Source organism: Lottia gigantea, assembly GCF_000327385.1.
Source record: "Lottia gigantea unplaced genomic scaffold LOTGIsca_14, whole genome shotgun sequence".
NCBI lineage: Eukaryota > Metazoa > Mollusca > Gastropoda > Lottiidae > Lottia > Lottia gigantea.
This window is the reverse complement of record NW_008707617.1, coordinates 1,197,773-1,216,571: the sequence shown is the minus strand read 5'-3', so window position 1 is coordinate 1,216,571 and position 18,799 is coordinate 1,197,773. Positions and strand designations below refer to the sequence as shown.

The 18,799-nt window shown below is 35.9% G+C and overlaps 1 protein-coding gene across 1 annotated transcript; it reads left to right on the top strand.

The window, feature by feature from the left end:
* Positions 1 to 698: 698 nt before the first annotated feature.
* Positions 699 to 3,155, top strand: LOTGIDRAFT_230640 (hypothetical protein; the record flags this gene model as incomplete). The annotated part of the gene is made up of 2 exons (XM_009049668.1): positions 699 to 1,934; positions 3,120 to 3,155. The coding sequence occupies exons 1-2, from the start codon at positions 768 to 770 to the stop codon at positions 3,153 to 3,155; spliced, it is 1,203 nt and encodes a 400-aa protein (XP_009047916.1). The 5' UTR covers positions 699 to 767.
* Positions 3,156 to 18,799: the final 15,644 nt, after the last annotated feature.

Sequence of the window (18,799 nt, the reverse complement as noted above, 5' to 3'; positions counted from 1 at the left end):
TGAGCCGAATTTTTAAGTTTCGTAAAGTTCGTTAACCAATCAAAATCAATTAGTGGGTTGACAAAGTAAATATTTAAAAATAAATACCCAGAATTCCTCACATTATTTGTACAGAGCATTTGATTGGTTGAAAATGAACAGGATACACAGAAATACAGTCAACGAAACATTTAGATCGTTATTTTACTCAGATCTCTCAGTGATACAGGTTGTTGAGGTTAGTAATAGTGAAACAATAAACTGCAGCCGCATTTGCTATAGGCTTTGAAAGTTAAAGATCTCTACAGATTGAAAAAGAGTATGTAAGTCGAAATAATACCATAGTCATGGCACAACTTTTCCTTTAAAGCACACTACATGGCGAAATCACAATGAATTTCATGTCTTTGCTATAATAATTCAAGATTTACAAGCAAGTACGAAGTAACCTACCCGTAGTTTCGAGTGAATAGATTAATCAAGTTGGCTATCATTGATATTCAATACCCAGCTTAGTTGCTGGTATGCTACTATTGCTAAATACTACCATATCTCCCATCTAATGTCTGCTTTTTATTCAAAGACCATTGACAATATCACTAGTTTGTCAAATACATGTCATAAATGTCTCAGACGTAAAGGTTGACAGGGATTTTAATATTTGATTGGCATTGCGTCTGTGTTTCTCCGTTTTGATAACGTGCTTTTAACACTCTCCAACTAATAATTGTCAACAAACAAGAAAACAGAAAAAAAGCCAAACGATAAACATAATCTTAAGGGGGAGAATGGACAAACTGCTACCCACAAGATTCCTTATGATGTTTAAATCTATGAATGTCTCGAAGCCGCCGAGCACATGGAAAATAGAAGAGTGCAATTCTCAGATTGTCGTAACTATAACTTGGGATGGCCCTCTGGAATCGGCCAGTACCACGAAGTCGGAGGTAGGGGAGAGCGATGAAGTCGATGTATTGAACGTATCTACTGGGTCCAGTACGGATGCACCTGTTAATGGTCAACATGAAGTTCCAAAACAGACGTATAGTAACATGGCGGTAAGCGGAAAAGCATGGAAGATGGAAACTAAAGATATCGACATTGAAATAGTTGATGTTGATACCGATGACGACAAACTACCCGATCTTGTACACGAGACCCTACAACAGTCTCCATGTGAAATAATCGATTCACAGGGCAGTAATGATGACGTCATTATTATTGAGGAAACCGGAAATGAAGAAGTAACAACAGATGAAACTAGTGTGGCAAATGGCGCCATCAAATCAAGATCATCATACGAAGATTCTACACGTAGGCCTAAGCCAATGTTAACAGATCTACCCTCAAAACCATTTGACGATATGGCGTATTGCGGAAGAAGACCACGTATATTGAAAAAGAGACACGAACCTTTAACTGAAGAAGAAATGAAGTGGGAACTGAAACGTTTTACCCTCTGTCTTCGGTCAGACATGGGAACTAGAAAACTACCTCTGGAGCACTATGTAGAGTTACATAGACAAAAGCTCATTATGCTCAATAACTGGTTTTTATGCAGAAAGGCGGAGGGGAAAATCACTAATTGTTACCCTAAGAACAAAAATCGAAAGATATCAAAGAGGTGTAGGCCTAAGAAGTTTCAAAAGTTGAGAAAAAGACCAAACTTTTTGAAACATGCCGAAATGACCTTGACCGTGGAAGAAGTCAAACGTGAAATCGAGATATACAGAGCTAAACTTTTGCAGGAACATTCTGAAGAGCCCAAAGAACTACCGATTGATTATTATGTAGGAAAATATGTTCTGAGAATTAACCGACTGAATAGATGGTTTGCTGACAAGAAGAAATGGATAGAGGAGAATGTACAGGGTGTTTGGTGGAAAGCACCAGCGGTACAAGTTGCTAGCCCAGGTGGCACTAGCGCGCCAGCAAACACTGCCACCACGACAAATGTAAGTCTCGACCAAGTGGTTGACATTTGTGAAACACCATCTGAAATATGTCTAACCAATGTTGAGTCAGTGTCTCCTGTTACAACTTCTCAATAAATCATTTGTGTGCATTAAAGAGAGAGATTCGCCACCCGTTTGACCAATCATACCTTAGTTTCAGAAACTCAGTCTTAGTCTTTATCTAAGCTTATCAATAATGGTGTTCACAGCTTTCAGTCAAAATTTGAACTTTTAAAACACGAATAATTCCGCACTTGAAAGTTAAAATGACGAGTCGTGTTTTTTTGAGACTTTGTCATATAGGAAAGACGAAAGTAGAGATAAAAAGTGAAATTCATAGGTATTTCTGAAGGATTTTTTTAGTTTTTGTACCTAGCACTTCTAAAGACTATATCGGGCCTACAAGACAAATCAACTCCCGAAAATGGCGAACCTCTTCCTTTAAATCTTACAATAAAGGCAGAATAATTGATGATAAACACGAACTTTTCCCATGCTTTGTCTCGTTTCTTGTCTTTTATAGCCTATTGAAATTCATATAATGCTAGTTGAATTTACATACAATGAATGTTTATATATGTTATAAGCTTTAAGGCGACAATAAAGCTAGTATTATTATTATGTGTTTAGAAGATTGAGGTTGGATAACACGAGATAAAAATTACTCAAAGTATTTCATCTGATAAAAATTTGACAAAAACAAAGACATTTTTTATTATACCATTGAAATAGAATTTTATTGTCGAAACATTCATAAGATCCACCTACCTTTTTTAAGTCAACCCTACGACTTGCACCAAAGAGATTCAAAACAGGAAATGTTTTCTTCTTGGGCGTTGTATTAAGCTTAATACTTTCTCATCTTCACAATGTTACGAAAGGCGTCAAATACCTTGACTGCAAAAACCATCTTGTATTACGGAAGATGGTAAACACAACGATTTTATTGGACAGTACAGCCAATTTAGCCCCCAGTTACAGTCTTTCTATCGAGGGCACTGATTGGCTGCATTCAATGGCAACATAATCCAATCATTCGCTGCACATATTCAATTATTCGTGATACAAGAAAGGCGGTTATTGCAGTCAAGACGCAGTTCGTCGCAACAGCTTGACATTGTGAAGATGTACGTTTCTTTAGACGTACCCGACATATGTGCTATTTAAAATTGTATGTGTTTTCAGACGTGTGGAAACATTTCGACACCTTGTAGAAAATAATTTTCACTAATAAATCTATTTTTGTACACAACCTCTCAAAACGTCGGTAAATTAACAATGGCGACTCACTGTTATCGTGTCTCAATCTGCGATCTTGTTGACATAACAAAATGGGCAAAATATTGATTGCAATGTCTTCTAGTTTTTTTGTTACAGTCGGCTTGAACTAAGTCATGTGCCATACAAAACTACGTAATGGTTCTTGCATGGCAATAACACACACGAACGTCGTTCACGGCCATTTTGAATCTGTACCCCGACTTCATGTAGAATTTTTGAAAGGGGATAATAATTCAACCAAACCTGCAAGTGTTATGTTATTTCCATGTAAGAACAATACGTTGTTTCATATGAGTCATGTGCCTGTCAGATTTGCAAGACAAGTAGTAATTTGTTGGATTTTGTTTGTTAAAATAACTCGTGAATTATCGTAAATTATTTATTTGCATTGACAGCTTGTAATTTTTGTTTGTTTCAAAATATGCTAAACGCATATCGTGCAGACATGAATTGCTATAGTTTTAGACTATTTCTATTGTTACAGAGAAATTTGCGTAATCAGTCTCGTAATAGAGTTCAGAGTTCTTAGAAATTCATCAGTTGATGAAACTGTTTTCGCTTTTATTTAAGTATACAAAAGATTTAAAAAGGACTCAATGGTATTTCAACTTCACATCCGAACACCGTCTTTTATCTTGGCTGCGATAGCCAACTTTCTTATATCACATAATGCAGCAATTTGATTGGATTGTACGCCAGCGAATACAGCTAATCAGAGCCCTCGACAGAAAGACTGTAAACGTTATAGATTTTTGTTTACACACTCATGTCGAGGGTTATGATTGGTTGTATTCGCTAATCAACAATCCAACCACATCGCTGCATTTACAAACTTCCGTGATACAAAAGGAGGTGGCTATTGAATTCAAGGTATTAGACGAAGTGCGAAGCTTGACATTGTGAAGATTGCGTAAATCAGTTTTGTAGTATGTCCTCAATAAAGAATGTCTAATATGTGGTAGTAATGTTTTACTGAACTGAGCGTTTCATTGGCTAAATTGGTAAAAATATCTTTCTTGATCAATGTCTTAAGATCATGATATGAGTAAGTAACCTACAGAAAAGATACAGAGGGTTTAAGAGTGTGGTAAATGATTCGGTTTGTTCTTGAAAATCACATGGTATCAAGGTGTAGCAAAACCTTGAAGATTGAGCAGGTCTTGATTGAAGTTTTTTTAATTGCCTCCCACTGGTGGACGGTTCCTCTCTGTTTCATTTCCCTCATAGTATGATAGATTACTGATGGGAATAACAGTTGATGACGAGGAAGTCAGAAAAGACCCGGGTTGTTTACTGCAGGGTAATTTAGCTGTATCGAAACTGGGCTGATCTGTCAGTTCATGGTTCACGTATATCTTTTCCAAACTTTTCCAGAGTTGTACCAGGTGTTCCGCCTTCTTGGTTAAGTTGAACTGAAATGATTGTTCTTCAATACATATACATCCATCCATTCCTGATAAGACCCAACAAACCCTGCAAATTTATGAAAAGAATAGGTTTTTCTCTGGCTTTCATTAAGTTTGGAATATCGTAAATGCCTTAAAGGATGTAACATTGTCTATGCGACTGGGCAACTGAGTAAGAGTCAGTAAGTATCGGTCTATAGTGTTTACGATGTAGGTATTAAGATGTAAACAATCATTATATCAAAGGAATTGCAGGTGTGAGTATGTAAAATAGATAAACAACCAACGTCTTAATGGTACTCTAAGTCATATTTATCAAATATATCAGTTTTTATTATCAAAACTATAGTACTAGTGTATTTAGTATCGATTCACTGGTACTGTTAATGATAAGTATATGCCCGTTATCGTGGCTCTGGGAATCCTAATTAAATTTCGAATCTTATTTTGAACTTTATCTCCCTCTTTCCTGACCACTTTCAGCGTTTCAGCGAATCATATTAAGTTTTCCTCTTGGTAGTTGTTCTTAAGATTGGCAGTTGATGCATTTTGTGATTTTTTTATTGATACCTAAAAGCAGTGCTTCTCACCCTGCTCAACCCACCTCTACACTACCCGAAGCCACATATTCTTTCAATAATCAAGTAAATATATTTATTCATATTTATTGAATATTACTTTTTAATACGAAATATCATTAGATTTTTTGATAATGAGCTATAGTTCTTAATGTGAACATTTTGAAAGATTTCCTCAGATTCAAGCTGAGAATCTGTTTCATTAGGAAAGAAGACGTTTTGATGGCAGTTTATTTATAGACATGTTACGAATGTATAAATAGAAGGAGCAGTGGTTGAAATAGAGTTCGGCGTCCTCAAAATCATGACCGCAAACACATGCAGGATGTTCCGAAACGATGATGACTTTTGATTGTTATAAATTAAACCTCATATACATGTCTTTCGGTTTCATTTTTTCTGTCATATTTCTATGTTGACTTATTCTCCTATTATAGTCTGAAAGCATTTGCTTGTTAATTTGATCTAAGTGTTTTGACATGACCCTGCACTTCGGACGGAAATTGGTGGAAATATCGGACATTCCAAAATGTCACTCTACACTGTATGGCAATGTTCATCTTCATTAGTCTAAATAGGCATAGACAGGTATTTCGAGGCATGTCAGGTATGCCATAGAACGTAAAAACACAAATTAATTGTTGCCACTTCTAACTAGCTTTCTTTCCTCTCGTCCGTTCTGTCAGTAACATTGATATATAGGTATGGGAATACCAGTCACTCAAGGTAAAGCTCACAACACAACTGTGGCTATTATTTATCCATACGTTGTATCAAAGAAGATGTGTTTTAAATAAGATAAATTGTTTCAACATGCGAGCTGGAATTAATGGTTAGTTTTTACTGTTAATTAGAGAGCTTCGAAAAACTAATAGGTCTGTACGAGTAAGATTACGAACAGTCTTTTATAAGACCAAATTAACTTTTTTTGCTTGAAGTTCTGTATCAAGTTCTGTGTGCTACGTTTAATCGGGCATAGATGAGAGCATCAAATGACCTTACTCATTACTTATTATCGTCAATTAGCCGGAGGAAGGGATAATTTACCCAGTTGGTGCGCTTTCAAACTTATGTCTCACTTTTATAGGGTAATCGTGGGCGGAAGTTCATCTCGTAAGAAATTGGATATTTTTCATTTGGTCGAAATAATTCAATTTGAACTCGAAAATGTTTCAAAGCATGTTTTTTGTGCTTCAAAATTGCACCCAGTATTCTTCTGAACAGCATAGTTTAGTTTTAGTTTATTTGTGTATATGTATTTTTCTATATATTTATTGTTAAATTGCGACTGCTTGTACATCTTTTGTGGTCATGTACTTGATCACAGCAACATAATCTGTCAACGTAATACACATGTACTTGTGTATTTGTTAAACAGGTTGTCCTTTGAGGTATTGTGTATTTTTTTTTTCATTCTTTATATTGTCTCCATGGGCTGAATATTAGACAGGACCATGTTCTTGTTATTGGGCCTAATTCTGATCCATGTAAAATGAAGAGTTCATTATTATTATCAAGGTATACCAACGATTAAACCAATATCTCCTCGCGTGCCTGTATACATTAAAAACATTCTCAAACCAGTTTTCTCTTTAACATAACACTTCCGCATTAATTTTCAGAACATACCATAATGTCTAGATTAAATGAAAGAAAATAAAGAGTTTTTATAGACATTCTGTATCAATAAAGTACAAATAAAACTTTTTTTTGATGTAGGTAATTTAAAACATGTATTACAATTAGCGTTAATTCATTTAATCAACATATTCCAGACTTTCATATAAATATCAACATTTGCTATGTATTAGTTAAAGGATATTTAATTTAAAGGGACGATTTTACATTTAACTTCCTTTCTGGAAATAGTTTCGTTTCGAATGTTTTATTAGCTATTAGCTTTGTACGTAACCACTACAGTAAGGTCAAACACTGACCTTCTTGTCTTTTCATTCTGTTAACATTTGCTTGACCTCTGTTTAAACTGATCACGTGGCTGTCCTTTCCAGCGACGGGATAATGTGACGGGAACAATAGGTGCATTCCGAGGCATATTAGACTAGTCTAATACGCCTCGAAATGCACCTATTAAACTCAAAACATTCAAAGGCTTTCTGTTAATTTATACACAAGCGATCATTAATATATAAGTAGACAATTATTTCTTATTTTGCCGAATCAAAAGCCCGCATTGAATGAATAGCATGCAACTGATTAAATTATGAAAATTTATTAGGGATTTATAAAAAATCTTCCCTTTGAAATGTTGACCAAATAGCAGAATTCGTTTAAAATATACACTGAAAGCATGTCTAATATTATTGATTTGGGTATGGAATGGAAGCAGAAAAGTAAACAATCTGTCAAAGATCAATTTATATGAATTATTCCGCTTGCATTCAGACAAATCATTCAATAAGGGGAAATTGCTAATAAAGTCTGAGTAGTTTGATAGAAAATTATATTTTATTTGATAAATTTGAAATACATATGAAATTAGTTTACAATTCAGACACAACGCTGTTTTAGAATAACGTATCTGTACATATTAGTGTGCCGTCGAGGCATTCATTATTTCTAAGGCTATAATGATACTGCTTTTTACTGTGGTTGAATGAATGCATTGATTTCTGAGGTGTAGGTCGTATGCCAAGATGATGAAGTCGTCTACCCAAATTGATAATTTATAGCGCCTCTGTAGCAACAGTCAAATTTAGTCATTGCGTAATATCTGAGTTGATAATGTCGTCTGAAATGATAGTCATATACAGAGAAAACGACAGGCAGTGGCTCAACTGGCATTGGGACTGGTTGAACGAAGTCCACGGGCCTTCCACCCGTAAGAGCGGCCCCACACCACTCAACCCATATATACATTTATAATGAGCAACCAGCAATGTGAAAATGTGTGAAATAGCATTGAGACTGAAAATATTTAAATCATCCATTAACAGGCAATAAATTGACTTATAGAAGGGTTTCGGAATGAGAGCAAGAGCACATGTATGTTCACTCATGTAGTTGAGCCATTGACGACCAGCTAGAATGATGAAGTCATCCTTCTGAAATAAGTATAGGTTAATGGCCGAAAGCGTCCAATAAGTTCAATAATGATCGTAACACAAGGTCCACGTGTTACGTAATTATTGAATGCATTGGACTGCTTGAGGACCATTAACCTACTTAAAATACAGATTACACATAACTTCTACTCATACACGTGCAATATTACAGGTCGCATGAGATCAACTCACGTGTCAGTACATACACATATAGAAACTTTTTCAAGATGTCCGGTCAGGATTTATTAAAAATATACCAGGTAAATGATATTTGTATTTTATGGCTTCGTCATTTATTTGGATGTTCAATGATTAGGGTTGGTACCAACGTAAGCGATATCGATGATTATTTACATGCAAGCACATTCGGGGGATATTCTTTAAGTGATTATTTTGTTACATACCATTTTACCCGACTCGGCCTGCCCAAAATATGTTTTTGGGAGCCGCGGTGGCTCAGTGAGTTAGACGCTTGCTCGCTAACCTGAAGGTCCAGGGTTCAATCCCGGCATAGGTCGAAATAATACCATTGGATTTTTCAACCCGGTTTCCCCCTGTCAGTGATGCAGGTACGAGGGAGTGATTTGGAAAAAGCGTCTAGTCGTTCGGATGGGACAATAAACCGAGGCCCCGTGTGCTACAGGCTGTGCACGTTAAAGATCCCTCGACAGTTGGAAATCGAAAAAGAGCAGGCTAATGCCGCTGTCCTGGCAAAATTTCCCTCATTGCACCCTGCATGGCGTTGCCCGTCTTCATTAGCCCACATGGTGCACAAAAGTAGGACGTAAAACTCCATTCATTTCATTTCATTTCCTAAATATGTTTGATAAAGACATCTCCTATCGATGCGTTATTATGCCATATTATCATATCATCTTATATAGTAGGAATACTTTCTGATGACAGCCCAAAAAATGAATTTATTTTCGCCCATTTCACAAATATCCATTATATTATAAATTTCAATTGCATGTTATGTTATAATATATTCATATATAGTTCATATATAAATGTAATGTTTGGAAATTTTAATTTTCGATGAAACTGACTTAGCTTTCGGAACTGAAAATTTCCCTCTGTAAAATCATATTTCCAACTATTGTCTTAGCAAATTTAAAAATATTTCGATATTTTTTAAGAGAATTAGAATATCAGCTTCAAAATAGTACTGATAGTCTTAGAACGTCTTTTTGGTAAGTTTGAATTGAAAAGAAATTTCAACCCCCAAAAGCCACAAATTTTGGCTGAAAATGGGCCGCTGGAAAGCAAATTTTAAAGATTCATTTTGACATTTTCTTTTAACCCAAGGAGAGTCTAAGACTATCAGTCCTGTTTTGAAGTTAATATTTCTATTTATACAACAATATTAGGCGAAATGCGATTCTGTAAACATTACGATCGGGCGTTAAGATTTACTAGAATTTACATAATGTTTGTGGCCAAAATATCAGTCAATCATGAGTAAAACTCAGAAATAAGTCAACTACATTTATTTGAAAATCACCCGAAGTGAGTATTTATCAATCATGTTATGACGTCACAGCGGTCCAAAATTTGCCGCCATATTTAAAAAATAATGTACTCTTGGCACAATGCCCGTACCAGTTGTGGATATTGGTCCGCAAAGATCAAAGGATGACGTTACATCTGTACTTTAATCAAGTACTCGAGGCGGTCCCACACATACTTATTTTTATGTTTCTTTTTATGCTGAAAATCGTTCACAAACATGAAATAAATGGAGTTAGCACCATATTGTCTAATGAAGACTGGTAACGCCATGCAATGTGCATTGAGAAACATTTTGCCAGAACAGCTGCATTAGCATTCTCTTTTTTGATTTCTTAATCAAAGAATCAAAGAAACGTGCACAGCCTGTTGCACACGGGACCTTGGTTAATTGTCCCAACCGAACGATTGGACTATTTCCATGTCAGCACTCCAACATGCATCACTGAAAAAGGGAAACAAGGTAGGCCTTTTTTAGTGATCTTCAAAGTTGATAAAAGAATTAAGTATTAAACCAATTTCATGGTCTCTATGTATTTACTATAGTTTTAAGATGATTATCTTGATATCTTAACGAATCAATCATCCAGATATGAAGCTCTTTAGAAAAATAAATGTGTCAGTCGAAATCTAATAAGACGTGAATTGATTTTATGTCAACAAAACAATAACGAAATGAGTGTGACACGGGGATTTTTAATCAAAGTAGATAAAAACCAATGTTTCAGTCAATCCAAGCCGGAAAATTATGACGAATGGCTCAGTACCGTGAAGAAACTCGTTAAAAATGAGTGACGTATTATTTACTGCGACAACCTTGAACATGGTAGTTGACATTTAAGGTAAGGCAAAACGTAATCGTATATTACAGAACCAGTCTTTCGTGTTTCCAGTTGCACATTCAATGGAAATGTCAAATGCAGTATTTGACCTAGTGGGTAGCTAAATTATTCTTCAAAAAAAAAAACCTCCAGTCGTACGGGTTATTTACTGACATAACAATGAATGTATCATTTACAAAACTTGGCTCAAATTTTCTGAATTTGTTAGTTGGCCGACCAATGCTTCAAATATTATTCGTAGTGTTCCGTTTTATTTGAAAACGGGCTCTACTTTGCAAATGAATCATTTTTAATAGGCAATATTAAAGTAAAGCTCAATTAACAAATCCAGCCAAATAGTATAGCATTGTTCCTAAAGATTAAGTATTCCCTTCAACACTAGCGATCTTCACCACAGTAAGTAATTATTGTTGCGGAACCCTAGCAACAAAGAAATGAAATGAATGGAGTTCTACGGGCAACGCCATGCAGGGTGAAATGAGGGAAATTTTGTCAGGACAGCGGCATTAGCCTGCTCTTTGTCCCTCTTGAACTGTCGAGGAACCTCGGCTTATTGTCCCATGCGAACTACTAGAAGCTGTATCCATCCTTTTACCTGTATCACTGACAGGGGAAATCCGAAGGTATTATTTCGATCTCGGACCTTTAGGCTAGCGAGCAAGCGTCTAACTCGCTGAGCCACGGCGGCTCCCTCAAGCGACTAAGAAATGAAATAGAAACTTCTGAAGTATATGCTACCTACTTTCTGAAAGCTGAAAATAAACTGAAGCATACTCAGATAAACGTGTAATTCAAGGCATTGACATGTTCTTTTATAAGTTTTCCCTGCTATATTATTAAAGATAAAGGAATGCCTTCTGCAGATTTTCTATAGAACTATTTCGAGATGTTTCTGTGATTCGGTCAAGTTACGTACACACCTTTCGGTTATAGATGAATAATTTCAGTCAAATGTACTGAATACAATACAATTATAGAATACAGGTAATTCGGCACATTTTTAACGTGTTTGGCTGAAAACATAATATTGGGGGTCGACCAATGGACCATGCTCACACCCCCACCCCTCCGACCCCCCATCAGGCCTTTCTTTTTTTAAAAAGTGATAATTTAAGCCCCCCAAATGCTCAAAAATTCACCGTCAGCCATCTAACGAATCCGTTGGCTTCTTGGGTTCTCTCCCAGAGCCCAGACATCCTTGGGAGAGACACCTCTCCCCCCCCCCCCCCCTCCTACCTCAGACATTTTTTAGATGCGATCATGCACACAAAACGTCACAGATTAATGAAAAAAAACGTTGTAGGCGTATCATTGACACAGTCTGTGACTATATGAACAAGTTATATAATTTCGTTTATGAAAGATGTGATCAAATCACACGGAGGTAATAAATAAGAACTTGGTCAAGTTTACAGCGAGAGAATCAGATTGATTTATTTCTGGCATTCTGTCTCAATATGGAGTTTAGTTCAGCCTTTTCTGTGTATTTGACGTTACCACTTCAAAAGATTTCTTCTTGTAAAGGCCGAAGGGAATTACAGTATCGCCATAAAATCCAAGAAAGGGTGTTATTCCACTGTGACACTTGTACAATATCTGTCTGGGCAATGACATGTATTTTCGGCGTGCTAATGATTAAAGAATTCGTGAACTAGCGTAAAAAGGGTGCACAGGGTGCGGGGGTGCGTGTCATGTCGTAAAGGGAACTGACACAAATTTGACACATTACCATTGTGCGTTTTAAGCGTGGCAATACGATTACAATACTCAGCCTATGTGTAAATAAATAGTGCAATAAGTCGTGCATTGCGTATACAATTCGCAAAAACAGGTTGTACACCTGCATCCCACCATGAAGCATGAAACACCGAAATGGCACACCATTGTGTAAGTTTCAGGGAGACATTGGTTCTTTTAAAAAGTATGTTTGGTAACGAGGAGTTCGTGGTCACGGTGACCATTTTCTAATCGGCGACTGCAGCAGCTGTTTGCTTTTGGTTTGAGAAGTTCAGACAGCAATTAAAGTCTAAGCCTGCTGCTTTCTGAGAGAGATTCAGGATCTAGACTGAAATATTGTATAATAACTGTCTAATTTCATTGATTTTAAGCTATTATGCTACACATATCTTGAAACTTCGTACTGGTTTCATTGGTACATAAGTTAAACCAATTAGTTTCATTTTAATTGTGTAAAAACCTGATTGTAGTCTTTCTTTTAAGAATTATGCGGTAAGCTTAAGTTGATCTCTGTGTTAAGTGGCTAAATAAAAAAAAAAAAAAAATGTTTTCGGCTGAAAGAGGTTATTCCAAAGCGACAAACCTAAGATGGAACAGATACTTTTAATAGAAAATTAAATGGCTGAACTTTAAGATTAGAATACGCATGTATGCAAATTAAGGCATTAAATATTCCTTATTATAGGCTTCAATTTATCTTCGTCCAATCATTATCACTCGTTACATGGAAAAAGCGTCTAGTCGTTCGGATGGGACAATAAACCGAGGCCCTGTGTGCTACAGGCTGTGCTTGTTAAAGATCCCTCGACAGTTGAAAATCGAAAAAGAGCAAGCTAATGCCGCTGTCCTGGCAAAATTCCCCTCATCGCACCCTGCATGGCGTTGCCCGTCTTCATTAGCCCACATGGTGCAGAAAAGTAGGACGTAAAACTCCATTCATTTCATTTCATTTATTATCACTCGTTGTTCTTTGTAGTGATACACTTTAAGAGATTGTAAATTGATCCTATCAGTGTCCCCAATACACATACAAATTTTAGAAAACCTTTGTACAATCCCTTTAACTTCCTGTTATCTACTTGACTTGGTAGATGTATTAACGTAAAATAGGATCTCTTTGTCTTGAGAACACCATTATTTTCATTCAGTTATTGTACAATGTCCAAGTTTTGATGCTCAACTCTTGTCTACTTTGTTCAACAACTATTTAATGGTATAAATTGCTGAAACACATACTTGAAATATATATTTTAGATCATTAAAACACTAACTATCAGCAGATCGATTCGGATTGAAAAGATACCCGGAGTTTATTGTGATGTTGGTAGTAACGAGTTCCGCTCGTGTCCTGCAACATAATACAATATCAAAGGGACAGATGTGCCACATTGGGGGCTTGATTTGAGTAATATGTAAATAGTCTTCAGAAGTACTAGAAATGTACGAAAATCGCATAATCGTAGGAAAAAATATATATCACTAGAATTTTTACTCACTATTTCTATGTATTACTCTTCTATATATCACAAAGTATCTTAAATTGACGAGTCACACATAGATTTAATAGGTCAAATTTCGACGGTGAGCTGTGAAAACTATTAATGATTGGCTTTGCTAAAAAGAAATCCTATTTCAACATACAAAATATGTACAAAGTCTTAATTTTACTTTCTACGTATTCATAGTCTTGGCATTATCTGCTGTTCTTCTGAATTCACTACTTTCGGTACGGTGTCTGGATATCAGTGATCCATTGTCAGTGCTTCTCAACCTCAGTGAGACCATTTCAATCGTTCTTCCAAATCTATTTTTCCCCAAAATAAATCAGTCATTATTTCAATCGAAAAATTTATTCAACAATAACCATGAATGGATATAAAATCATACTCCACATACCGAAATAGTTAAATGTGACCCTTTGGCCAAATGTTCGTCCGGGAGAGTAAATTTCAGACTTGGATCACCTGGCTTCCTCCCCGGTCTGATGATTCCTCTCTATTTCCCGACCCGGCAATGGTTCCTTCCTACCCTACTGAGAAGCACTGCATTATGTAAGTAATACCAGTATATATTAACTTTTCAGTACTTGTACAAGTGCGTCATATTCTTGCCGTTAACAATTCTCGTACAAGACGGTTGGTTTGTAGCTGACAAGTTAATGCCCGTTTCTAGCAGAAGCTGATGTCGCAGACGATCACAGTACGAGAGAATCGTCTCTTTGTTAGTAATAATGTATAAATTGGGGGATTAACCCTTGTCGTGTGAATGTTAATGTGTTTGTTTCTAATTCTTAAACTCACTTCAATTTAGTTATTATCGTGCCCAATTTCAACGGGTTAATGTTGAAATGATTTCTTTATTAAATTGTAGTGCTTTTAGACACAAAGTGACATAAATATTGATTATTGATGGTCGAATGGTGTTATAATAGATAGAAACATGGCTTGACCTACGACTGGACATGGAATCTAACAATATAGACCTATTATTTTATTTATCTCACACGATATTCCCGGACGATAATTTGTTTCAAGTCATTAATGTCAAAATTCAACACTCAACAGTAGCGTATCAATATGGTACAGTTAGTCAGTAATAGCCCCAACCATTTGCGATCTAACGGCGACTGAAAAATAACTACATCGCGGTCAAAACTAATGAAAACTAGAGAAAAATGACAAACTTAAAAACAGTCGACCTCATACCACGATATTGCGTTATAGAGTTTTTGCAGCGTCTTTACCGTCTTTACATAGTGCGCTTTTATGCCGCTCAATGAGATGTTTCAACACTTGTCGATCCCATGACGTTCTCAAAGCGTTTCAGAACAGATCTCCAAACCTTGGCATTTATTTAGGACATGGTCTAAAATAAACGCCCTGACTCGGCGACAATTGGACGATGTCTGGCGTGTCCTACACGCCCATACCAACTTTATAGAGACATTAACACGCTCTGGGCCAATTTTCTGTCGCAGTAAGAACGTCTTCCTGGTGACAGTTTCATTTGTTGTCGCGACCTCAAATTGAAAATCTGACGTGAGGTCTATCGACAAATAGATCCTTTAACTAACCACTGGAAAATGGCGACAGTTTGATTTTCAGACTAAATCAATTTTCTCTTAAGGTATAATGTCGATATTTATATCATAGTCAAATGTTTATTGATTGCATACGGACCCAAAGTCGGAATTTTCAGTCTGCAAATTGTTATTTGTTATATTATATTATTAGTATTCTTTTAAATTTCTACACCCGAAACCAAAAGTAAACAAAAGCACGCACTCTTGTTTATCATACCTCAATAGTGGCCATTTTGTATTTTTGAAGAACATTTTATCTTTAAACCTTTATAGATTCTAACCAGCGCCTTTTGCTGTCATAGAATTACGGCTCCATACGAGGTATTATAGGTTGTCACATTGCGCTTATGTAATGTTACGAAAGTACCTAGCACATATATAAGTTCTGTACATTTGGGAGAATCAAGCCCTCCTTTTTCCGAAAACCAACTACATGTATAAGATTTGGAAAACAAAATTGGTAAAGCCAAGTTGACTGTACAGCAATGTTAAAAGAAAAAGAAAATGCAGATATTACGAAATTGATACTTTAAGAAAAGTGCAACCTCATTGATAATTTATTGCGTTTTCCCTTTTTATAATGTCAACTGTCGAACAGGGTTGTGACGATAGGAGCTGTTATTGGATTTTTACACTAGCATACTGGAAAGATAATAGAATTATTACAGAAGGCTGTATATTGAATGTCATGATATTATAGAACAAAAATTTGTTACGACCATTCATTGGCTTTTCTACAGGAGGTATGAAAAGCAGAAAAGGCACTTGCTTGGCTTTGCTCAAATTTGTTATCATGGTAGGCTTATATACTGAAATATTTGCTCCGCCCCATTGGCGTATTTTAGGGGAGGGGCATTCTAGATGGAGAATGTCCCAACCACCCCCCCCCCCCCCCACTCACCATGGAGATCTCTAAAATCCGAAAGCGGACCTGAGGTGCTTCGTTACCTCCCTCTCCCTTCCCCGTCAATGAAAATCCAATTCATAGAAACCCCACTGCTGCCTGATCTGTCGCTTTAAAGTATTTTGATTTACTCTATACATTACGTTTCTTATCTGATTTTCCTAATATTATTTGTTATCCATTTTGTTATCTGGGTAACAGATAAAAGTATTAAATCCCTTGAACAATAAAAATAAATTCCATATCAATTACTATTTTTAATATAAAAATAAACATCTGCCAGGCCTATATAATATAGTATATGTATAGAAAAATATTTGATAAGTAAATACATTGGCGAATTCAATCAATATTGAGTTTACACTACCGATTTCAAATTATTATTATTAACCTTAAAACAACAATTTTCAGACTTTGAAATCACTGCCTGGCAGCAATTCCCACATCACACAACCACTTTATGTGTCGAGAAATTAACGCCTCTGATATAATGCTAATAATATTAAAATGTTCTTTAAGAAGTGCTGTTTAACCACATTCCCAATACTAAAGTGTAGACGGTAACATTGCCGGTTTCAATTGAGGATTTGAAAATATCGACCCTAACCTTGAATTGAATCTTGGATTAACACTGATTTAAGGTAAGCTAGATTTAGAGAGATTTTTGGGGGGTTACACGAAGGTTTGTACAATAATTGTATGCATCCGTTACTTACAGTTTATGTTTAATTATCACCATTGCTCAATTCTCTAATCAATGAGGCTGAGGGCAGACTAACACAATATCAACGACTGTTTAGAAACTTGTGGAATCTGCGATACTCTTACTCATTCGCTGGATTCGACATAAAAAGCTCTGTTTTCTACAGTTTTTTATGTTCCAGTAAAAAATGGATCCACTGATCGCACTTTTAAGCTAGATTTGTCAAAATGTTTTGAATTGTCAATCCGAGAGCAACTGTAAAGTCGACTGGAGATTTGCGGGATCTCATCGGATTTTCGCAGCTGATACGTTCATAGCTAGGAATAGATAGTCAGAGACCCCGATCGATCAAGAAATGTGGAACAGATGGACTATCCTGCTGTTATACAACATTTTGTAACGTTGCAAATTGTCTACTTGGTCGAGACTTGGTCGAGATTGTCAAGAGGTTTTATAAGCTTTTTCATGTGTATCGGGGAACTGGTAGCATAAACTTGCACCATTCTAATTCTCAAACCGACATCCGTGATTACTGCAATTTTACTAAAACTAAGTGTTTGATGACGTAAATAATTTTAAGGAATTGCAGACGTCTGACTGAAAATTGGAATGGTGCAAATTGATGCTATCAGTGTCCCCGATACACATGGAAAATATTATAAAACTTCTTTACAATACGTTTAAACCTAGCTCCTCCCATTAATTTTCATTGAAAACGCGATTAATGATACCAGCGAGTGCTATATCCTGGTTAGCCCATGCATAGATTTTTAATGAACATGATAGCATACGTTTGTATGATCTTAATAATAATTGACTAAAATAAAACATGAAAAAACAATTTCTTCATTAATATACTGTGTAACCATTTGTAAAAATCCATGTTTTCAGTTTCCCTTTAAAAAAACCTCTTACAGTTATTTGTTATTTATTTTGTCACATACTTACTATACGGTGCAATTATCGTTATATTTCATTATATAGAATGCAGCAGAGTATTTATTTAAGAATGCCATAGACATTCAAGCTATGAAGTTCCTCCATCCATCTAAATTGGAGTACTTTTCTCTGCAATTGCTCTCTTAGAGTTCCAAGGCAGTCCAAGCCCTTGCAATTTGTTTAAGTGGTACATCCGGCATTAAAAAAATATTTGCATGAAATGAATAGAAAAATATCAAAAAAAGTTTCAAAATGTTTATTGTAGATGAGTTTTAAATCAATAAAAAAATTTGTTGAAAGAATTCCTTTATGGTGGTACGGGCTAATCAGTTCACAGATTTTTTCAAGTGGAAATAATGACGTCTTTAAAGGAGCTGCAGTGAGCTTATTATAATGAAATTTAGCTACAAAGAAAATAACAAGCTACTCAAGATGTTTTTTTAAGAATCTGATTTAATGCAAAAAAAAAAAAAAAAAAAAGTTTATCGATGTGTAGGATACGTGTCGAACATATAGTAGTTAGACTGTATAAAAGACATGTTGGAAAATCATTTGTGCATTTACGTTTTCTGTAAGGCCTGTTCACTTCAATGTAGGCCAACTATGGACACCGACAGTGCGCCACGGATTGTCGAGTGTTAAAAACTAACGTACGACCAAACGAACCAACCCAACCCAACCGGAAGTATAAAAAACTTCGCGGGAATCCGTATTGCTATCTTTATAGATATAAAACCGTACAGCTTTACCAGCGTAAGCCGTTTGCCGAAAACTATAAAATTTAAATAATAATCTGCAATGTCAACATGAAGAAACGACAAA